Raw genomic sequence first — 24,451 nt, forward strand, 5'->3', positions numbered from 1 at the left:
AGATTGTACCCAAGGTCCCTATGGATAAATATTTATTTTTTTAGTGTCTTAGTGTTATAAACAATGAAAGTTATTGTGTATTTATGGCTGTCCAGTTTTGTAAATATATTAATGCTAATGTCTAAAAATATAGTCAGTGGTTCACAGCTATGTATTTTTAAAATATTTGCTTTGCTGAAAATGGTTCTTTTTTTCAAAGATTTATTTCTGTATAATAGTGATCTTTATGCCAGAAGAGAGCATCAGATCCTATAATAGATGGTTGTGAGCCACCATGTGAGTTGCTAGGAATTGAACTCAGGACCTCTGGAAGAGCAGCCAGTGCTCTTAAGCACCAAGCCATTTCTCCAGCCCCTGAATATGGTTCTTAGTTAAAAAAAAATTTAAAGAAAAATGATGTTTTGGTGTTGGCAATTGTTTTGCTGTATTTTGTTTGCATCAAGCACGCCATCTACCTCAGAGTATATCCCCAGCTCTGGAAGCTTAAAATTTTTTTAATTTTTATTAATTTAATTTTCTTTTTTTCTGTGTGTATGCCCATGCATGCTCATGGCACAGCATGTGTATGGAGGTTAGAGGATAACTTTTGGAAGTCATTTCTGACCTTCGCCTATGTGGGTTCTAGAAATCAAATTCAGGATTCAGGTTGCTAGTCTTGGTGGCAAACACGCTTGCCTACCAAGTCATCTTTCTGACTTTAAAAATTCTTTTGAGATAGTTCTCATGTAGCCCAGCATGGCCTTGAGGTTTCTATATAGTTAAGGGTGACTTTGAACTTCTAATCATCTTGCCACACTCTCCCTACTGCTGGGATTATAGATGTGATTCCAGGTCTTTGGTGCTCGAAAATCAAACCCAGGGGCTTATATATCCTAAGTACATACTTTGTCAATCCTCCTTTATTATTTTCTTTCAAAAACAGAGTGTCACTCTGTAGCCCAGGCTGACCTGGAAGTTACTATGTAGCCTAGGATGGATTTTATTTTTCAGTAACTCTGTCTTAGCCTCTGAAGTGTTGTAATTGCAAACATGAGCCACCATTCTTGTCTGGAATATTTTACTGGCATAAAAAATTATATTAGGTTTAAAAATATTAACTGGCCAGGTGTGGTGGCACATACATTTAATCCCAGCACTCTGAGGCAGAGGCAGGAGAATCTGAATTCAAGACCAGCCTGGTCTACATATTTAATTCTAGGACATGTAGGACTACATAGAGAGACCTCTTTTCTAAAAGAAAAGAAAAGATTATTAGTAGCATGCGTATATGTGCATGTGTGTGCAGCTGTGCATGCCTGTACACATGTGTGTGCTTGGAGGCCAGATGTGACCTTGGATCTCTTCCTTAATTGCTTTCCACTTTAGTTTTTGAGACAGGTTTATTTATTTATTTATTTATTTATTTATTTATTTATTTATTTAGTGTGTGTGTGTGTGTGTGTGTGTGTGTGTGTGTGTGTGTGAACCTGGAGTTCCCCAGTTGGTTTGGTTAGATGGTCAGCAAGCCCCTGGGGTCCTCCTATCTCTAGCTTCCAACTGCTAGGATTATAGATGTGTACCACCCAGCCTGGAAAAAATTTAAATTTTGTTTTCTAGTACTGAGGATTAAACCTTGGGACCTCACATTCTGTGAAGATGCTCTACCACTTAGCCCTTCCTCCAGCTCATTTAATATCTTATGATACAAAGTGTAGTTCAGAGGTTGAAGTATAAGTGGGTGCTCAAGGTTTTGGCTAGCCTGTGAGACCCTGGTTTTGATCTCAAACAAGAAAATAAATTAAAAAAAAAACCCAAATTAGAGCTCTGTGGTCTACTGCATCCCTACTTCTGGACATGGGTGAGGGTCCGCTAAATGTGCTGGGTTTTATCATTACTTATCTTCAGTACAATTATAAACCTGCCATCTTGCTACAAAGCTACGTTATTTTGTATGTGTGAGTGCATGTGTATAAGTGCATGCACTTGTGCTTGCATGCGTCCAGGCCAGAGGTCAACACTGGGTATCTCCCTCAATCCTCTGCCATATTCTTTTGAGACAGGGTCCCTCACTATATCTGGATCTAGTTGTTTTGGCTAGACTATCTGACTAGCAAACCCTCAAGATCCACCTGTTTCTATCCCTCTAGAACTGGGTTGTAGACATGTTACCTGCTGCTCCTTTTCAAGGTGCTGGGATCTGAACTCAGGTCCTCATGCTTAAGTGTTTTATCCACTGAGCCGTCTCCCCAGTTCTTTCTGTTTCTGCTTTTGAGATAATCTTGCTTTGTAGCCTAGACTAGCCTGAAATGTGAGTTCTTCCTTGTCTGGCTGAAAATCCCCATACCTTTTAAAGGATATTTGGACAGTTTATTTTCTGATAGTGTATGCCAATACCCTGTTTTCTCATATTATCTAACATTAGGTATTGTTAGATAATTGTTGTAAGCAGTATTTGGCAGTTTGATAAGTTGACATGATAGCTTTTCTTTTCTTTTATTAAATGACTGTCTTATATAAAAAGCAAACCCTCAGGCTACATGTGACTGTACACATGTGTAATCCTACTACTCAGTATGCTGAGGCAGGAGAATCATGAGTTCAAAGTCAGCATAGTGAATTTTAAGACAGCCTGGACTGCAGAGTTGATTAAGTACAAATATGCAGGGGTTCAGACTTCTGAGGTTTGAATTTTAGATTACTCCCTTCTGTGCAGTTTATCCTGTCAGAATTTCCTTTTCTTGACTTTATGATAGTGTTTCTTTTCATGTAAACTATAGATCAAGCTTGAAGTCCAGTTCTTTCATGACAGTTTCCCCTTCAATTTGTGTTCCTCATCAAAGGACACAGCTGTTACCTCTTTCTGTATTTTTATGATTACATATATTTTTGTTGTTGGATTTTTTTTTTGAGAGAATTTCATATAGTCAGTCTGGCCTTGAACTTGCTGTGTAGCTGAGGCTTAAACTCCTGACTCACCTCTGCCTCCTGCTGGTCCTGGGATTATGGATGCTGACCACTTTATCGGCCTCAAATACATGTCTTACAATTTAAAGTAGGTTATATACTTGAAGTTAAGTGTATAGTTTTATACATTTTTGTAGTTCTGCTGTGCCTTGAATTGTATAACATATAGCTTCAGTTTTAATTGCACATTTAATACTTTTATTTGATATTACTTAATTCTGTCTCTTTTTAAAAATTTTATGTGTGTGGATGTTTTGTCTGTATGTGCCTGTGCATCACATGTGTGTCTTGTGCCTATGAAAGCAAGAAGAGGGTGCCAGAACGCCAGAAACTCTTCCTCTTGAAGAGCAGCTAATGTTTTTGAATATTTCTCTAGCTTCTGATATCACATTGGGTAGTACTCTGAATACTATTAACATCTTTGTTTTGCAATTCAAAGATAAATTTAACACATACGTGACCCTGAAAGTCCAGAATGTGAAGAGCACAACTGTAGCAGTTCGTGGTGATCAGCCCTCCTGGGAACAAGATTTCATGTTGTAAGCACTATGCCTAAGTGTTTGTCTGTACATTCCATGTTAGGGATATCAGATAAAACAGTAAATGTGTCTGTGTATGCGAGTGATGTATTAATGTGCTAGCAGTGTTATGGATTTTCTTTTAAATCTGTTACAGGAGCAAGTGAGGCTTGTGTTAGTAGGCAAGATACATTGCAGTTTTATTCTCTCATTGATTTGTAATTTATTCTTGGAGATGAATGATGAATATGAGTAATTTAGTGAGTTGTGGATACTGCCTGCTCAGACTTCTCACTGGTCAATTTAGATGCTGTACAATAGTACACTTAGCATAATGTCAAATGTAACTTTGTCTTTGGTTCTCAGAGGCTAAGGTGGTCATGTGTGTTCAAGACTGTGTATAGTTAAATCATTTCCTTCCTTCCTTCCTTCCTTCCTTCCTTCCTTCCTTCCTTCCTTCCTTCCTTCATTCTTTTGGTTTTTTGAGACATGGTTTCTCTATATAACAGTCCTGGCTGTCCTGGAACTTGCTTTGTAGACCAGGATGGCCTTGAACTCATAGAGATCTGCCTGCCTCTGCCTCCTTTGTGCTGGAATTAAAGGCATACAACACCACTTTCCAACTCCTAAATAATTTCTTTAGAGCATGGTTCTCAAACTGTTTCTATTCTTGACATAGTTTCTCCTAAAAAATAATTATTTGACTTTAAGTATATAGGTATATAAAATAGGTATATAGAGCAGACATTTACAATAATAAATAAATTTAACTTTTCAGGGCTGGGGATATGGCTCAGCTGATAAAGTATTTGCTTAGCATGTTGGATACCTTGGATTCCATATCCCTCCAACAAGTTTTTCTTTTGCATTAGGGATGTAGCTTAGGTACAGTTCTCAGAATTGAAAAAAAATTAATTTTTTTTTTCCAAGACAGGGTTTTTCTGTAGCTTTGGAGCCTGTCCTGGAACTAGCTCTTGTAGACCAGGCTGGCCTCGAACTCACAGAGATCCGCCTGCCTCTGCCTCCCGAGTGCTGGGATTAAAGGCCTGCGCCACCGCCGCCCGGCTGGCAAAATTTTTTTAAATTTATTTATTTATTATGTATACATGTTCTGTCTGCATGTATGCCTGCCCACCAGAAGAGGGCACCAGATCTCATAGATGGTTGTGGGCCACCATGTGGTTGCTGGGAATTGAACTCAGTACCTCTGGAAGAGCAGCAAGTGCTCTTAACCTCTGAGCCATCTCTTTAGCCCCTGGCAAATTTTTTTTTATTAAAAGAATTTACTTTTCATTTTACATACCAATCTAGTTCCCCCTCCCACCCCTTCTCTTGCCCTCCACCTCCCCCTTCATACCTCTCCTCTTCCCATCCTGCAACCACTCCTCAGAGGGGGTAAAGCCTTCCTTGGGGAGTCAACAAGGTCTGGCATACCAACTTGAGACAGGACCAAGTTACCCACCCCCCGTCTCCTCCCTCACCCCCGTATCAAGGCATCATAGGGAATGGGCTCTGAAAAGCTAGTTCATGCACTTGGGATAAATCCTGGTGCCATTGCCAGACCCCCCGCCCCAACAGATGGAGCCACATCACTGCTCACTGTATCCAGAGGGCCCAGGGCAGTCCCACGCAGGCTCCCCAGCTGTATCCAGAGGGCCCAGTGCAGTCCCACGCAGGCTCCCCAGCTGTATCTAGAGGGCCCAGGGCAGTCCCATGCAGGCTCCCCAGCTGTATTCAGAGGGCCCAGTGCAGTCCCGTGCAGGCTCCCCAGCTGTATTCAGAGGGTCCAGGGCAGTCCCATGCAGGCTCCCCAGCTGTATTCAGAGGGTCCAGTGCAGTCCCGTGCAGGCTCCCCAGCTGTCCGTCCGCGAGCTCCCACTAGCTTGGGTCAGCTGTCTCTGTGGTTTTCCCTGTTGCTTTAAAGGAAAATAAAAGAAATTTTACTTTTAAACATTTCTTTGTAGTTAGAGATGAAAGCAGACTGTATACAAATGAGATGGATGTGTATGTTTAATTTTTATGAAAGTCTTCTTAAGAAACAGCAATCCCCAAGGATTGTAACATGTAAAACATGTTAGCATTATACAGTGCAAAGATAAAACTTTTATGTTTCTATGCAGAAGGATGACATAATTAAACCATTGTGAGTCTGTAAGAGAAAATCTTTGCATGTATAATATAATAAAAGAGTACAGTCCAGAGAAAACAGTAGTATTGAATCGGAGGCGAGCTGTTTCAGGACCATTCTTTGGCATTGTGTGGTGCAGTGGCACGCACAGTACAGAGTTGCAGTGACATCAAGTGGTGCAGCACAGGCCAGTACTGCTGGAAACACCTCAGGTTCAGTCCATTGCACTTTGGATGTTGAGTTAATGGTTGGGCATCATGTGTTTGGGAACTTTGACTGTTTGCACATTTTCTGTGACCTCCCAGTTCAATTATGTGGCCACCATATGGTGTAGCAATCCAGAGTCTAAGCAGCTGCCTTAGGAGATGAAGATTCTTTCCTTATACTGCTCCTATTTTAATGAACAAGGTGATAAGCCTCATGTACTTTTTTACATAAGAAATACTATGGCTTTTACAAGCCTCTTCCCCTAGTAACTGTACCATAGTATGGCATGCCAGTCTAGCCTTCCTGTTCTTTCCTGACTTGAGTCCTGTCACAATCCCTCCATTAGAACTCTTCCCACTGTGTGAAAAATTCTGCTCTTCTGTGGTCTCCCTCAATATAGCTAGCTGTATTTGTGCGTGTTTGTTTTCCAGTTGCTCAAAGAATTTTCTTTCAACCTTGCTTTGATTTGTGTGAATTTTTGTCTGTTACCTATATTGAGACGTCATGTGAATTTTGCTTTTTTCACTTTTACACATAGAAGAGAAATCTGTGAAGAATAGATTTTCTTTATCTGTCCATGTCAGGATGTTAAAGACTATGGGCTATTTCTTTTATTTGGCAGCTTGAAATGCAATTTAGGAGTTGCATTGGAACTATATTTATGTATCCCAAGAAATGTTTCATTTTTAGATATTAATGAAAGACACTTCAGATAGATTTATAGATGTTGCGTGTACTTTATTAGCTTGAAAGCCCAGTTTCCCCACCATGAACAGCCTAAGTTAGTGACTGTATTAGTTACCTAGTGTGGCTTTGGACACTTCTCCAGATACCTTGGAAGAGTTTTTGGAGTTGAGAACTGGGTTTGATGTTAAGTGTCCTCCCCCAAAGTACCAATTACATTTAAGTGCTTGGAAAATATTAATTGAAAAGGTAAATGAACTCACCAATATACTCTGTATTCTACTGTATTTATAAAAGGAATACATTTTCTTTGCCTTATATGTTGGCAACATTGTTGGTATGATTTCTGTGACTAAAACTCCACACACCAAATTTTTTTAAAAATTATTTATTTATTCTTATTTTATGTGCACTGTTGTTTTGCCTGAATGTATGTCTGTGTGAGGGGTGTTAGGTACCCTGGAACTGGAGTTACAGACAGTTGTGAGCTGCCATGTGGGTGTTAGGAATTGAACCTGGCTCCTCTGGAAAGAGCAGTCATCTTTTCAGCCCCAACTCCAAACTTTTTATAAGACAACAGAGAGGCCACGCTTTCTCTAAAGCACATATTTGAGCCTCATGTTTTTCTGGACTGTCTGTTTTTTTTTTTATATTGGTAGCAACTGTTACTTATCTTTCTTGCCTTTTTCTTCAAATCACCTTGTGTTCAACAAAAGCTTTCTTGAGAATATTCTTAACACTAATATATGTATTTTTTTTTTTTTTTTTTGGTTTTTCGAGACAGAGTTTCTCTGTGGCTTTTTTGTTCTATTCTTTAACAGTGTGATTGTGCTTGTGATAGCCCCTACAAGCCAGTGTTCTACTGTATGTGACATTGCTTTTATTTATACTTTTTCATTGCTCGAGACAGAACCCAGGGCCTCACACATTAGAAAAGCACTCTACTGCCCAGCCCTCCCTCCCAATTCATGTGTTCTCAGAACCCCTTTCTTCTTCCTGGGTGCTGTTTCATAAATCTTGTAAAGAAGACTTTTCTTCCTGAAAGTTCCTTGTATGTATTCCATAGATTTAAGTTGGGGCAGTGGTAATGTTAACAATAAAACATTTAAAGTTGCTGCACAGGGATAGAAATATAGACAGGGCTGAAAGGACTGCCCAAATCACCTAACCTCATCTTTAATGTGCTGCTGCATTGGTCTGACCATGATAGCATCTCCAGAGGGCAGAGGATATTGCAAAGGTCTTTCTCTTCCTCTTTGCTTCAGTACCTTCATCCCTACAACATCATTCTCTCCTTCCTTCTTTGTTTTTCTTTTGTTTGTTTGGACTTTTTTGAGACAGGGTTTCTCTGTGTGTAGTCTTGGCTGTCCTGGAACTTGCTCTGTAGGCCAGTCTATCCTCAAACTCACAAAGATCCTTTTGCCTCTGCCTCCTGAGTGCAGGAGTTAAAGATGTGTGCTATCACCATCTAGTCCCTTCCTTCTTTCTTATCTCTTTCCCTTCTTTCCTTTTCTGCTTTTGCTGAGGTATAATCACTGTATAAAACTAGACCTATTACATATACAGCACGGGGAGATTGAACATACATACACACTTAAGTTCATAGTAACTTTTTGTTAATAGTAGGTGCTATGTTGTATAGCAGGCCTCTAGATCTTAACTTGAATCATGCATTTTTGGAAACCCTGTCTTAAACAATAGCAATAAAATATAAAAACAATTTTCTCCTTTTGTCTCTCACTCCTCTTTATATCCTCTGCCCCATCCCTTCTATAGTTTATGTAGCACTGACTGTCTTTGAACTTGTAGTTCTCTGGCCTCAGCCTCCTACACTCTGGAATTACAGGCATATACCACCGTGTTCAGCCGTGGATAACTGTTATAGGTTTCTTGAAATGGAAAGTGTGCTTGCAGCATTCAGGGATACTTAGATTTTTCCTAAAATAGATAGTAGTGAAAAGTGTTCAAGGACAGCAAAGCAGGGAATAATAGTGTTTTCTTCCATGTCACCTGGCTCTCCTCAAAGGGCTTTCTTTTTCTCATTAGTGAGATCAGTCGTCTGGACCTGGGCCTAAGTGTGGAGGTGTGGAACAAAGGACTGATATGGGACACAATGGTGGGGACAGTGTGGATCGCATTGAAGACTATTCGTCAGTCAGACGAGGTAAGTCAGTGTGTTGCCTGTTTGGAAGTATGGTTGCCGCCTTTGCCTTCCCTCATCTTAGCTCCACTTCAGCTGATATTTATCCATGCATACCTGATCCTTGTCTAATTAGAGGGCATGTGCTGTCCCCACTTCTGACCTCAACCAGAGGGTTAGGAAATTGTCTTTAAGCTGCTCTTCCCTGTGTGCTGTGACAGGACTATCAGATAGATAGTCTTGTCTCAGTAATGTGTGTGTGGTCTGAAATCCTCATCTTAGACACTGTCTTGGGAAGAATGCCATTAAACCTCCTTAGCCAACTGACTGGATACTATTTTGGGGTTTTCTTTCTCTGAGCTACTCCCCAGGCAACTGGTTTCAGACCAGTTTGGATATAAGGAATTGCCAGATGTGTCTCTCTTCATATTTAGGTCAAAATCTCAGTCCACCATTTCAGATTTGACTTAGATATCACTGTAAATACAAATTTGCAAAGAAGCTGTTCTATTCCTGTTAGCCTGACTGTGCACTAAAAGCTTTCATTGGAAGTGGGGATGTTGAAGGCATTGACTTCATTTTCTATATTTCTTTGAGTTCTGATGAGTCTGCTCCTCTAGGCAGAGAAGCAGCTCATTTTCATAGCAGCTTTATTCAAGTCTTTCAGTGACAATTGCCCAGTGACATAGTCAATAAGACTCACGAGACTGATTATTGGTTCACATTGATGCTTACTTTTAAAGCTTGGTACTCTGGAAAGTCTGTCCTCACCAGGACTTCAGAGCTGAACACACAGTGAAAGCTGACCCCGGAGTCCCCATCTTAGCAGAGAGGAAAGCAGATTCACAGAGCGGGTGGTGGTAATGGTTTTTCCCCCCTATTATCAGGATGTGAGTGGTCCTCTGAAACTCTTGAAGAAGGGAACTCAGGAGAAAGCACCTGGGCTCTTGAACCACAAAGGGAGCCAATAAAGTTTAAAATGTAAACTTAGGCCTTTGTTTCCTAGGAAGGACCTGGGGAGTGGTCTACACTGGAGGCAGAGACATTAATGAAAGATGATGAGATCTGTGGAACTAAAAACCCAACTCCTCATAAAATTTTGCTTGATACAAGATTTGAATTGCCTTTTGGTGAGTCTATTTTGATGAGATTTTAAAATGATTTAATTCTCTTTACGATATTGATTGAGATTGTCTGATAGTTTTGTCAATGTCTGTTTTATCTGCTTAGCCATTTTCTCTAGAGACATACATATTCATCTATTCTTTGCCCCATGGCATTTAACCCAAGGTGAAGTATGCTGGTCTTCATTAAATATTGCACATTATCTGAGTTTGGTGGCTCATGCCTATAATCCTAGTGCTCAGTAAGTGGAATTAGGAGGATCCTTAGAAATACAAGCCCAGGGATTTGAAGAAATGGCTCAGTGGTTAAGAGCACTGACTGTTCTTCCAGAGGTCCTGAGTTTAATTCCCAGCAGCCACATGGTGGCTCACAGTCATTTGTAGTGGGATCTGATGCCCTCTTCCTGGCATAAAGGCTTACATGCAGATAGAGCACCATATATAGAAAATAAATAAATAAAACTTGAAAAAGAAAAAAGAAATACAAGGTCTTCCTAGTCTACACAGCAAGCTTAAGACAGGTCCACACAGTGAGACTCTACTAACAAACAAGAAACACTAAACATAGTGAAGCAGTGGTGGCCTTTAGTCAGCAGAGGCAGGCAGATCTTATCCATGAGCTATAGAATGAGTTCCAGGACAGCCAAATCTACACAGTGAAACTGTCTTAACACCCCTGAAAGAAAAGAAAACACTAAAAAAGTATACTCTTCAAGATGTTACAGGTTTCTGTTACTATTTACTAAATGACATGAAATTTCTAACTTTTAGATTTAGTCTTTAAAAAAAAGACCATCTTGAAGTGAATATTCACTTGGTTTTTGTTAATTTAAGATTAAAGAGCACAGAAAAAAGAATATACTTAATTGATTTTTTAGTTTTTGGATTTTTGAGACCACTCTAAATTCCAGACTAATTTTGAACTCAGAGCAATTGTCCTGCCTCAGCCTCCAGTGGTATGTATCTCCATGGTAAACTTTAATATCTCTTTTGCTGGTTGGAGCATTCACCTTAAATATAATTTGTTCAGTAATCCTTTATTAGTTGGCATGCAGGGTATTCTTTTCTTTTTTTTGCTGTTATGTATTACTGTAACTAACAACATTGTGTATTTGTGATCCTTGTGAGTCTAGGATAAATGTATTAAAGTAGAATTGCAGGGTCAAAAGTTTATACATTATTATTTTTATAGCTATTGCAGAGTTATTTGGTAGAAAGGTTGTATAGTTTATACTCTCACTGTCTGAGGAGTGTCCTGTCTCTGTACATCTTTGCTGATATTTTGTATCTCCCAATTTTAACCTTTGTAATTGGTTTAAGTCAGGAGTGTCCAGCTTTGACTTTGTGATTGACCATTGCCATCTGCGGATGAGCTGGGCTACATTCATAGCTATCCAGGGATGTAGACCGCAGCTTGGACATGACTAGAAATGTTACCTTCTTTTCACTTGAATTATTTTAGTATTCTTTAAATATTTGTCATTTACATTAATGGTGTCCACATTACAATTATTGTGGCTCTTCATCATTTCACTTATTTATTTAGCTGCTTTCAAGTTGACAGTCATGCATCAGACTCTCAGATGCTGGAACCATAGGTTTGTGCCATTATAGCTAGTGTGATTTCAGTTTTGAAACAGGATCTCACTTTGGAGCTCATGTTAGCCTAAAACACAGAGATCCACCTTTCTCTGTCTTCTGAGTTCTGAGATTAAAGGCGTGCACCACCAATCCTGGCTCATTGGTCATAATGGTAATTTTAACAAAAATTAAATGATTTTCCTAACTAGCTCAAAAATAACTAAAGTCAAAATAATTACTATTTCAAAACAGAAAGGAAGAGTTTCTTACATTTGAACAAAAGTAATTTTTCTTTGAATAATACAAAAACATTTAAAAATTCTTCATTCATGGAGGCTGGAGAGGTGATTCAACGGTTAAGAGCACCTAGTTCAATTTCCATCCACTACATGGTAGCTCACAACCATCTGTAATGAGATCTGGTGCCCTCTTTTGACCTTCAGGGATACATGCAGGTAGAACACTATTTATAAATAAATAAATCTTAAAAAAATTCTTCATTCAATTATATATCATCTACTTAAAAAACATTTTTTCAGTTATAAACTAATTGGCCTAGTATCTCAGGCTCTACTTATCAACTCTTTCTTACATTAAGAGTTGATAAGAAGAGCCTGAGATACTAGGCCAATAGTTTATAATTGAAAAAAATGTTTGTTAAGTAGATGATATATAATTGAATGAAGAAAGGTGGTATGGTTACATAAACCATAATTTTGGCATCATACCGACATCAGTTTTAATCATGGCTTATCTGTGGAGGAACTCAGCCATAGATAGAATATATATCCTCTCAGAGCTTTAGTTTCATCCTCCTCAAAAAGAGAATCAGGAACCATAATTTTATTATATTGTCTTTCTGAAATAGAGTCAGTAATGTTCATGGCAACAGTTGAGACACTGTTAAAATTCATCTGTCACTACCACCTTTCTAATTATATTCATTTGTCTAAATAAAGTATTATTTGCTGATGACTGACTTATTACCAGCTAATATCATCTGTTCTTTTTTACTGTAGACATCCCAGAGGAGGAAGCCAGATATTGGACCTACAAATTGGAGCAAATCAATGCCTTCACAGATGATAATGAGGTAGGAACTGCTTTATTTGCAATACTGAAAGATGGGGAAAATCTCTCATCCATTATAGATTTTCCAGGGAGGGGCCAAGAGCATATTGTCTGAGGCATTAAGTTGTGGTAAGAGATTCTAACCCATGGCTTTACATTTCCAGATACATGCTACAACCCACTCTGTAATAATGAAGCTGTCATTATTATGATTTTTAGTTTCTTTTTGAGACAGGGTCTTACTGTATAGCCTTGACTGGTCTTGAACTTGATATCCTACTGCCACAGCTTCCTGAGGGCTGAGAGTACTGGCATGCACACTGTGCCCACTATCATGAACGAGGGCAGGAGAAAATCTGAAATTTCAGTGGAAAGCTCCGTCTCCCACTCTTCCTATTTCTCCCAGTGCTGCTCAGATGGTAGTGCTAGTCTGATTCCGGGCTGTTGAGGAAGGAGCTGATAGCATTCCCTCTTATGTTATGTAGAGGAGTAAAAGGTATTTCTTCTGTTTCTGCTCAGATTATTGGATATTAATTTATCATTATCCTGAAACGTGTACTTTTTAGCACTGTTTAAGCCATTGCTTTGCTTGGTCCTATTGTCAAGACTTATCTCCAGCTCTGAGTCTGATTTGTAAAGAGAAGACAGTCACCTCCATCTGGGGCATCAGGAATGGGAGAGTGCTTTTGTTATTGGCAGTGTAAAGAGATTTACTTTGAGATATGTTAGCTATTAAAAACACAAATTGCCAGGTATGGCTTTCTTTAATTCCAGCAGTCAGGATGCAGAGGCTAACAGATCTCTCTGAGTTCAAGGCCAGCCTGGTCTACAAAGCAAGTTCTAGGATAGCCAAGGCTGTTACATAGAGAAGCCCTATCTTGAAAAACAAAAACAGAAGAAACAAATAGTTATGAGATAGCATTTGAGTGCGATTTTATATATGCTATTTTAGGAGAAATGTGGAAGAAGGCAACCTTTGAGAAACACCTGAGGTTCAGGGTCAAACCAGATGAGGAGCTCAGGTCTCTGTCTGTCTGTCTGTCTGTCTGTCTGTCTGTCTGTCTGTCTGTCTGTCTCTTTTTGTGACAGAGTCTTTCTGTATTGCCCCAAAAGGCATTGAGCTCATCACATAGCCCAGACTGGGCTTGATTTCATGGTGAGCCTCCTGCCTTAGCCTCTTGGTGTTGATATTTCATGTCCGTACCATCATGCTTGTCCCTGTGAATCTTTTGCTTTCTGTTCACTTTCTAGGGAACAGAAGGACTACATTTACTCCTTTATTTTCTGTTCTGCTGCCTTGTTCTTTAACACCTTTATTGAGTCATAATTCATAGCTATCATGCAGTCACCTGTTAAATATACAATTCAGTGGCTTTTAGAGTATTTGCTGAGTTGTCTGTGCATATATCCCTACAATCACTTTTGAACATTTTCATTACAATATAACATAATCTTGTGACCTTAACCATCTTTTTTTTTTGATTCTTCTCCCTTGTCAGCCATAGACAATCACTACATTCTGTTTTTCTATAGCATATTCTGGACATTTCACATAAATGGAATTATGCAGGATTCTTTGTGACCATCTTCTTTCAGCTAGCATGTTTTCAAGATTTTATTGTTGTGGAATATATCAGTACATTCTTTTTTTTTACTGCTAAATAAAACTTTATTGTGTGGATCTTAAGCATTTTGGTTTTGAATCAGGGTCTCACTCTTTAGTGCTGGCTGTCTGGGAACTCACTGTGTAGATGTCATTAATAAGAGGACTTACCATCATGATATACATCTGTCTGAAAGGCTCCTCTTCTTATTGTTTTCTAATGTCGAATTCAAATTTATTTTGTTTGATTTTCATCCCCTGATAATCAATAGTATGTTTTAAAACAATTTCTTGATATTTATGTGTATGGATATTTTTCTGCATGTATAGTGGCGTACCATGTACATTCCTGGTGTATGTGGAAGTCAGAAGAGAGCACTGATGTCCTGGAACTGGAATTAAATAGTTATGAGTCACCCTATGGGATGCTGGAAATCAAATCTGGGTCCTCAGAAGAGCAGTAAGTGCTCTAAACCATTAAGGTGTCTTTTCAACTCCTGATGAATAATAGATTTTTAAAATAAAATTTGTAATAAGTCATCACTATTATTAGTACTTTGATATCTATTTTTAAAATACTTGTCTTACTCAGCAAATCTCATTCTCAAGTTTAATGATTCTTAGCTAGATTTTGCATCTTTCTTTTTGAGACAGTGATATCTCACTACATAGCTCTGCCTATCCTAGAGTTTACTTATACATCCTTGTGTATGCTTCAGATATCTTACCTGGGCATAGTAGTACAGGCCTGTAATTCCAGCACTTTGGAAATAGATACAAGAAGATCCAGAGTTCTGTAGCTTTGGAGCCCGTCATGGAACTCCCTCTATAGACCAGGCTGGCCTTGAACTCACAGAGATCCACCTGCATCTGCCTCCCAAGTGCTGGGATTAAAGACGTGCGTCACTACTGCCCAGCAACAATAAGTGTCTTAAGCATCTGAATTTTGTTTTATGTTGTGGGTATTGTCTTGGAATGTTGACATAACCAGGCTAGCTAAAGGATACAACAATTATATTTTTATTATAAGGGGAAAACTCACAAAACAGGAAATGAGAAATCCAAGCACAGCAGTGTCCTGCGGGAATAGTGCAGAGAGATAGCACCTGGGTGCTACACAGGTTTTTCCTTGGGTCTCAGAAAACTGTGTCTTACCTGGGCTCTACCTCTTAAAGATAATTGGTTAACAAGGTTTTCCCTGTTATTGGAACCATTGTTGGAACTACTGTCCAGTGGATAGAGTGGAAATAAGTATTGTCTCTTTCTCGACATTGAGTTTTTGTTTTTTTTGAGACAGGATCTGACTCTGTGGTTCTAACTGACCTTCAATTTAATGAGATCTTCCTGCCTCAGTATTCCAAGTGCTGGGATTACTGAACTACTGTACCTGGGTTTTCATTATTGTCTTAGTTACTGTTCTATTGCTGTGAGGAGACACCATGACCAAGGATTTAATTGGGTACTCACTTACAGTTTTTTTTTTTTAATATTTATTTATTTATTATGTATACAACACTCTTTCTGTGTGTATGCCTGCAGGCCAGAAGAGGGCACCAGACCCCACTATAGATGGTTGTGAGCCACCATGTGGTTGCTGGGAATTGAACTCAGGACCTTTGGAAGAGCAGGCAATGCTCTTAATCTCTGAGCCGTCTCTCCAGCCCTCACTTACAGTTTTATAGGGTTAGTCCATGCTTATCCTCTTGGGGAGTGTGGTGGATGACAGGCAGGTGTGGCACTGGAGCAGTAGCTGAGAGTATTACGCCCAAAGTCCAGATCCCCAAATTACCACCACAAGACCAGATCTAATGCAAAAACAAAGAGTTTTTATTGCAAGTTGACTTAGATACCTCCATCTGTCCAGAGCTACAGCAGCAGCAGTGGTGATGGCAGCAATAGTAGCAACAGAGTAGGAGAGACCCCGAGTGGTGTGGGGAGGGGACTTTTATAGAGGAGAGGGCTTGGGAAATTCCAAGCCTACAGGATTGTAATTGACTGTCCCCCCATGGGGTGAGAGAAATTTTCAAGTCTACAGGTTTGTGAATGGTTGCCCCCTCATGGGGTGAGGGAAATCCCAAGCCTTGGGATTGGCTGTCCCCTCAGGGCAAAGATCTAGGAAAGTCATGGTACGTCTCTAGACTAGAGGTTACCACTTCCCTACTCAGGGATTGGCTGGTTTTGTGTCAGGGATAGAAATGGGTCTGATTTTAGGGCCAAACTGTGTTTCTCTCATTTTTTTAAAATAGCTTTTAGGCTCCAATTTTAGGGCCAGGATGAATTTCTTTGTCAAAGCTCTGGTTCTAGGGGTAAAGTGTGTTCTTTTGGGCCTGATTTCAGACTCAGGGTATTTTTCTTTGTTTCTGGCTTCAAGGATAAATTGTTTCTTTCACTGTTGCAAGTTCCAAATTCAAGGTGTGTTTCTTTCACTGGCTCTTGCCTGAGAGCCAGGGTACTCAGGGATTGTGCTAGGGCTACAGATCACAGATATGCGGGGGCCTGAATCTCTCAGAGTTTACAATTGATCTTCAAGTTGGAGGCAGACCCAGAGAGAGACATACAGAGAGATACCAGAGACACAGATAGAGACAGACACTAACTGACCAGGCCTGGCTTGGGTTTTAAAATGTTAAAGTACACCCACAAATGACACACCTCTGTTGTAGGAACGAGCGGGCCTGCTTTTCATCCCAGCCACCCAGCTAGCTTACACCTGAAATAATCACACAGAAACTGTATTCATTTAAATTGGCCCATTATCTCTAGCCCTTTATTGGCTAACTCTCACATTTTGACTTATCCCGTTTCTAATAACCTGTGTTCACCACGAGGTCGTGGCTTACCAGGAAAGATTCAGTGTGTCTGACCTGGCATCTCCATGGTGGCTCTCTCTCTGACCTTCTTCCCAGCATTCAGTTCTGCCTACTCTGCCTACTTAAGTGCTGCCCTATCAAAAGGCCAAGGCAGTTTCTTTATTCAACCAATGAAAGCAACACATAGACAGAAGAACCTCCTACACCACATCTCCTCTAACAAGCCCATACCTCCTAATCCTTCTCAAACAGTTCTAGCAACTGTTGGCCAAGCATTCAAATATTTGATCCTATGGATGCCATCACATAAATACCTTTTTTTCCTTCTTATTTTGAGACAGGTTCTAGTTTGTAGCTCTGGCTGACTTAGAACTCACTAAGTAGACCAGACTTGCCTCTAACTCACAGACGTCTGCTTCCCTCTGCCTCCCAAGTTCTGTATATGTGCTAGCTCCTACATCTGGCTGTCTTTATAAGTCTTTAAATTTTTTTACTTACTTTATTACATTTACTATGTGTGCATGCATGAGCATGTACCATGAAATATATTTGGAAGTCAGAGGGGAAGTTGCAGAACTTGAATTTCTCCTGCTGCTGTGTACATCCTGGGGTGGGGGTTGATCTCAGATAGGCTGGACGCAGGTGCATTTACCCACTGAACCATCCTGCTAGAATATACATTTTAAATTTAATTTTAAGTTATAATACAGAATAATATGTTTTAAAAAATTCTCATGTAGCCCAGGCTGGCCTTGAATTAGTTGTAGTCCTCTTGCTTTAGCTTCCCAGGTTCTCCATTTCCTCTCATGATCTCCTTTCTAGTTTACACACACACACACACACACACACACACACACACACAATTTTAAAGTATACTGTTTTGCTATTGATTTTTGTATTTAGGTACGTATTACCATGCCAGGCTGTGGATAGATTTTATTTATTTACCTTATCCATAGCTAGCCAGCTAGCATCTGGCTTATTTATGTTTTTATTTATGTATAGTGCTAAAGATTCAATTTGGGCCTTTGACTTGCTAAACAGGTTTTTAACCACTCAACCACATCCTTGTCTTTTTATTCTTTTTTTTTTTAGACTTATTTTCTTTCACATGTTTGAATATTTTGTCTCTATGTATATATGTACACCATGGGCATACCTGGTACCCATGGAGGTCAGAAGAAGACATCAAATATCTGAGAATTGGCGTTGTGGATGGTTGTGAATCACCATGTAGGTGCTGGAAATCGAACCCTGGTCCTCTTTAGGAGCAGCAAGTACTCTTTAGCCCCCATTTAGCCTTTTAAAAACAAGATTGATTAAATGTAGCTTCTTGAAAGTATCTACTCTGATCTTTTACATGTGAAATCTTCTACTTTAATACTTAAATTTTGGGACTTCTTTCTGTTATTCCTATGTCCTGCCTGAAAAACCATCAGTATTGAAGAGATGCTGGAGAGATGGCTCATTATTAAAGAATACTGATTGCTCTTCTTGAGGACTGGTACCCACATAGTAGGTCATAACTACTTATAACTTCAGTTCTAGGAGATCTGATGACTTCTTATGGCCTCTGCTGGTCCCAGGCAGGCATGTGGTGCATAGATATTCATAAAGGTAAACATCACTCATAGAATAAAAAGAATCACCCATCATTATTTAGAATGGTTATAATTAATAGTTGAGTCCTCTGTCACTTTGGAGTGAGTGTTCAGCCTTGGATTGCTGAGCAGTTTCTTGGTTGTCAGCTTTACTAATGCAGTACTACTGGGTACATTGTGCTTGACTTTTGATATCTCCTACTAGAAGTATTAATATCTACATTTTCTTATATTTGTATTATGGTTTACTGCTTGTGAAATACATTATATACAAAAATTGTTTTGGATCCAACTACTTGAAATATCCTTTGCTACTGAATTCTCATTTATATACAAATCACCAGCTTTTGTCTGGATTATCTTAATGGACAACCCATCATAATTCCCTAACAGTTCATCCCTGTAACAGCTGGTATAGTCATTTTATTTCAATTTTTTAATTTTATGTTTTTGTATCACTTGTGTGCCTGATGCCCAGGGAGGCAAGAAGACAATGTTGATTCCTCTAGAACTGGAGTTACAGACGGTTGTGAGCTGCCATCTGGGTTCTGGGAAACAAACATGGGTCCTCTAGAAGATCAGCTAGTGCTCTTTACCACTGAACTATCTCTCCAGCTCTCTTATGGTCTTTTAAAAGTGTAATTGTTTTAGTTACTTTTCTGTTGCCGTAATAAAACACTGTGACCAAGGTGACTTAGAGAAGAAAAAGTTCATTTGAGCTATTGTTCTAGAGGATAAGGGTCCATCATGGTGTGGAGTCAGGGCAGCAGGCACAGTGACAGGAACAGCTGAGAACTCAAATCTCAAATCAGAAACAGAAAGCAAAGAATGAGTTAAGTGGGAATGACATATGACTTTTGAAAACACACCTATGACATACTCCTTCCAGCAAGGCCACGCCTCTTATACCTACCCAGACAGTTCCAACTGGGAACCAAGATTTCAAATGCCCAAGTCTGTAGGGACAGCTCATCCAAATCAACACAGTAACCAAATCATATTTCTTTCATATTTAAAGCTAGAGGGCCTCCCAATACACTAGCTTAAACTTCAGACTCCTTACTGTGACTTAAACTCTATTTTTCCAACAGGCCTTTGCAAGCAGTGGGTGCTAAGTCAATATTTACTGGATGAGTGACTCATTGGCAGGTTAGCTGTGGCTTGCCCAGAACCTCATAACTTATTAATGATTGGCAAAGTTAGCATGTGAAGGTCAGATACCTTTTTCATGTAGCCCATGATGACCTCTAACTCTTCATGTAGTTGAGGTTTACCTTGCGCTCATGATATCTTCATCCCTTCTGCTGAGTGGAGGGATTAAGCATGTACCACCTTGACTGCTTGGCCCAGATCTTTACACCTTTCCAGTCCTCCACTGTGCTCAAACTGAACTATGTTTCTAAGCTGGGTACATCTGTTGGTTTATATCTTTTTGATTTCTGCCCACTCTCGAAACTTCCCCTTAATTCTGTTCTCTTTTATAGAGAATTTTTTTATGGCCTCAGTACCCTGTACATTTGTATTGTCATTGTAGTGGTTGCGGGTGGCCGTGGAGAGGCTAGAGTGGGAGGGAACTCCCAGATATATCTGAATTCCACCTGTATACTCTCAGATATGCAGTTTCAGTATCCATAAGCATTTGCAAGGGAAGTAGCATTGTTGCCCAAGGATATGCAGACAGCCTGATAGAGGCTTTCAGTTTTACCATTTGGTTTGTAAAATCTCGACGTTGACCACCAGCATGCACAGAAGCCTTAGAAGCACTTCTACAGGCCTTCTGTAGCTTCCTGGCATGTTCTTGGTCAGAATGGTCCCTCTGCTGTACTGCTTTGAGCCAGCACTAACTGAAGATCTAGCCTAAACCAGAATCCCACAGGGAGGATAGCAATGGGAAATTCTGTATGTTCAATAAAAAATTAACCCCAGTGAAGCACTGAATATTTTTTTATAGGTAGCAGAGATTCCCACCCCCTTCTGTACTTGAAACTCTTACTATATATTTTTTTTCTTCTCCTTTCTGCTTCTAGTATTCTAGTCAAGAAGAAAGCCAGAGGAAGACATTGCCCACTGCTGCCGCCCAGTGTTGTAAGTGAGAAATTTGTCTCTGAGCTGGTTTTTTTTTTTTTTTTTTTTTTTTTTTTTTTTTTTTTTTTTTTTTTTTTTGGCTTCAATATACATTTATTTAAAGTGAGGCATCTGCAAATAATTCTTAAATTGTGATTCAGGTTGAAACAACTTCATAAAAATATGCTGAGACCAGGCACATCCACAGATCTCAACCACAAGATCACTTCTTTGCCCATTCTTCTTTCTCTTTTCTTTCCCGAATAACTTCTTTCAGATAGGGTTTAAGGTAGAATTTGTCCTCCTCATATTTTGTCCACTGCTCCTTAGGCAAGATCTGATGCCGCATGCTCAGGTCCAGGGCTCTCTTAATTCGAAACATTCTGTCATTATAAAGATGCTCAGGAAGCCTTCTTATGGCTTCTTTCACATCTTCAGTCTCGTGTAGTGTATCATCTCGCATTAAACCCAGTTTGTTGAATCCAGCAGCATTATAATACCATTTTCGAAAACCATCCAGCCACTTGCTTGATGCTGCAACAGCAGGTCTGCCCGCCATGACGATCTAAGGTCGAAGCTCTGAGCTGGTTTTAATTACGGCTGCCTGTCCTGTCTCCACAAAAGAGGCCTGTGTTGAGTTGAGGAGAGCTGAGCTGTGTAAACAGGCTGTTCCAGAGGTTCTGTGTCCACCCATAAATTTCGGAGGGGGTCTTTTGGTTTGTGTGCTATAATCTGCCCTGCACTGACTAACTCTTACTCCATGGTGCATGGTTTTACCTGCTCTGCCCTTGTTTACCTGCTAGTATATTTTAGGGCTCAGGTTGATCTCTGTGAAAAACTCCTGCTGTTTCATGTTTCACAGTATACTTTACGTTTCTCTTTTATGTTTCCATGTACCATGTATGTGCACTGACAAGATCAGACATTAGAACCTGGGTCTACTTTATTGATACAGTCATTTGGGGTAATTAGAATAGATCTCAGTGTTAGAGGGCTTGTCTAATGGGCACATGACCCTGGCTTGATTCCCAGTACTGAAAAAGAAAAGAGAAACAAAAAGATCATTAGGAACCCCACAAAGTTTTAAAAGACATAGACAGTATTCCATTTTGTATTTCTCGTGTTTAGCTTAATTTTTAGTGCATAGTAAACTTTAATAAAGTTGAGTGAATTAACAAAGGAAGAGAACATGTCATTTTTTTTTCTGAGTTAATTTGTCCAGGTCACAGATTCTTTCTAGGATTGAGTCATGAATTGTTAGTGTGTTGCTAACTTTCTTCAAGTCCTCACAAAACTGCTTGAGAGATACTGAAGGACTACTGTAGAGTTTTAGTTTTTCAACCTGAGAGGAGGTGGTGGTGGTATGTTGTAATTTGCTTTGCCCTCATTTTCCTGAATCAAATGCCAAATTGTATCACCTGCAGATTAAAATTGGCTGTGGTAGCAGTTGTCATAATAGTCCTAGTAATAATAAGAATTATAGGGACACAGGTCAGTCAGCAAACCAACAAACAGTCAAATAATAATAAAAACACAAAAGTAACATATGGAAAGTTAAAATATACAGATGTTCTTCTTAGAGCTTAACTATTATCTGTTCTATTGAACTTACTTACTCTTCACAATAACCCTAAAACAGATTCTGCAGTTCCCTTATCTTAGATGATGAAATTGATGTACGAAGAGGTTGAATAATCTGCTATGACTCCCATAGATTATTAAGTGGTGAATAAATAGTCAAACTGAGGCAATCCTAGTCCATAGCACCTATCTTGAGTGACTGTGTTACATCACTTTCTTCTTATAGTCAGAGAAAAACCTCCATTCAAAGTTTGTACATGCTTTAATACTCTTTCTTGATAAAAGTAAGACTGGTGCAGGTAAGAAAATGTATTTTTTATGTGGTTTGTTGTGATCTTCTGTTGCTGCTAATATTTAGGATCAAATATTTAGGGTCATATAAGGCTGGAAGAATCTGAATAGAAGATTAGACTGTAAGCTAGAATCTAGAAAGCTTTTTCAAAACTTATTGCAATGATTTAATTTTGATCTTTTTCTTAAACCCTTTCTCAGGATCACTAGTCAGAAACAAATGGGATGATTACTTGTTCAAAGCTTCTTTCTTCCTGAACTCGTGTGATGAAGTACAGCTGAAGCAGCAATGCCTTGTAGGCAGGAGGAAATGAAAAGTGATAAATAATCACAGTTTTCATTATGTTGATAGTTTTATTTTTGCTGTGAAACCCTGCTCATCATTTGAAAAAAATCTTAATCTTACAGAAATGTTGCTTAAAAATTCAATGAACAGTCTTTATTGTTCTATTTTTTAAATTTTATTGTATGTAGTAATTGAAGACCCTCGATAAGATGGCCTTTGAGCAGAAGCCAGTACAAGTTAATAATTGTTTGTAGAGAGTGTGTTCCAGTCAGAAGGCACCAGAAGCTGAAAGGACTGATGGGGCCCGGGGTCTGTCAGGAGCTTGAATGCATCTCACCTGGATGTCTTCTGTTATTATGTTCAGGGGTCCCAGACCTTTGGGCCTTAGGGGCCCCTGGTAGTCTTCATCTCTTCTACCAATGACTGACCCAGAACCTTAGCAGAGGCATGTGTGCTATAGCTCATGGAAGCCTAACCTGGTTACCAGCTGCCACTGACCATTTGTGTTGTGACCTTGGATAGGGTACTTCCTTCTCTGAGCTTCCTTTAAAGTGTATCCTAGGTCATTTTGCCCTTTTGGATGCATAGCCCTATCATTCTTTGATCACTGTGTACAATGAATGTTCTAGGATCATCTTCCTTTTCTCGTCTTAGTTTTAGAAGAAGCCATGTCTCCTTGTGAAGCTTTGCTTGAGGAATGGTATTTAGATCCTAGAACTAGTTCTAGGTCATTGCGAGGATTGCTATTGTTCTTAGCTCTCTGAATGGATAGAGCTAGGAAACACACACACACACACACACACACACACACACACACACACACACATACATGTTCATCTGGTACCACCTATTAACTTTCTTGTTTTTTTCTGGTTTTCATTCATATATGTTTTTCGTTCATATATGTATCTTACTTCTCTCTCAATGAGAATTCCTGTTCTTTTTTGTTTGTTTTTGAGACAGGGTTTCTCTGAGTAACCCTGGCTATCCTGGAACTTACTCTGTAGATCAGGCTGGCCTTAGAGATCTGCTAGTGCTGGAATTAAAGGAATGCACCACCACACCCTGCTGAGAAGCTCTGTTGTTAAAAACATAATTACCCATTCATTTCCTGTGTGCTATAATGAATACAAATAGATTTTAGAATATATTATCATTAATACCAAGCTTACTCAGTGAAGTTTAAGATTCTTAAAAGTTTTTTTTTTTTTTTTTTTTTTTTTTTTTTGCCTTGGGAAAGAACTCAAAATAGGATTACAAAATCACTGTCATATCTAATAACAATTTTATGTTACAATGATATCTGTCCTATTTCAATACCCTCATAATCCTAAAACATCCCCCTTTTGTCTCACTATATAACTAAGTCAGGATGCATGGGTTGCATTTTTACGTAGAGTGCGATAACTATCTTTTGTTTGTTTTATTTTATTCAGTGCTGGGGACCAAACCTAGGGCCTGTGCATATTAGGCAAGTGCTTCATCAATAAGTTATGTCCCTGGCCTACAATAAGGTTTAAGATAACCTTTTTGTGTGTGTATTGCCTATTAGCCTGACTTTGTATTTCTGTTAAAATTATTTTGCAGCCAGAGAGATGGCTCATTGGTTAAGAGTGCTATTGATCTTCTAGAGGACTAGAGGTTAGGTGCCAGCACCCATGTTGGACAGATCACAACTATTAAAACTGTAGCTCTAGGAGATCCAATCCCTCTAGCCTCTGTAGGTACCTGTACTCATATGTGCATGTGTGCATGTGTGCGTGTGTGTGTCTGTGTGTATGAGCATGTGCGCACACATTTATAAAATAAATTCTTAAAA

The 24,451-nt window shown here is 39.3% G+C and overlaps 2 protein-coding genes across 4 annotated transcripts in view; one reads left to right on the top strand and one right to left on the bottom strand.

The window, feature by feature from the left end:
* The window catches only part of Unc13b (unc-13 homolog B), a 200,813-nt gene that overhangs the window by 44,674 nt on the left and 131,688 nt on the right, over positions 1-24,451 (top strand). For all 3 annotated transcript variants that reach the window (XM_038347211.2, XM_038347208.2, XM_038347212.2), the window contains exons 3-7: positions 3,383-3,482; positions 8,527-8,644; positions 9,627-9,750; positions 12,345-12,418; positions 20,438-20,495. In XM_038347211.2, the coding sequence (XP_038203139.1) occupies positions 3,383-3,482; positions 8,527-8,644; positions 9,627-9,750; positions 12,345-12,418; positions 20,438-20,495 (474 nt within the window). The remainder of the gene's footprint in view (positions 1-3,382; positions 3,483-8,526; positions 8,645-9,626; positions 9,751-12,344; positions 12,419-20,437; positions 20,496-24,451) is intronic.
* On the bottom strand, positions 20,684-21,046 carry LOC119826150 (cytochrome b-c1 complex subunit 7). Its single transcript, XM_038347213.2, has one exon. The coding sequence runs from the start codon at positions 21,031-21,033 to the stop codon at positions 20,698-20,700; it is 336 nt and encodes a 111-aa protein (XP_038203141.1). The 5' UTR covers positions 21,034-21,046; the 3' UTR covers positions 20,684-20,697.

The sequence above is a fragment of the Arvicola amphibius genome, chromosome 11 (assembly GCF_903992535.2).
Source record: "Arvicola amphibius chromosome 11, mArvAmp1.2, whole genome shotgun sequence".
Taxonomy (NCBI): Eukaryota; Metazoa; Chordata; class Mammalia; order Rodentia; family Cricetidae; genus Arvicola; species Arvicola amphibius.

Excerpts from the sequence above, each read along its gene's own strand:
- LOC119826150 (XM_038347213.2), bottom strand. The coding sequence starts at position 21,033 with ATGGCGGGCAGACCTGCTGTTGCAGCATCAAGCAAGTGGCTGGATGGT.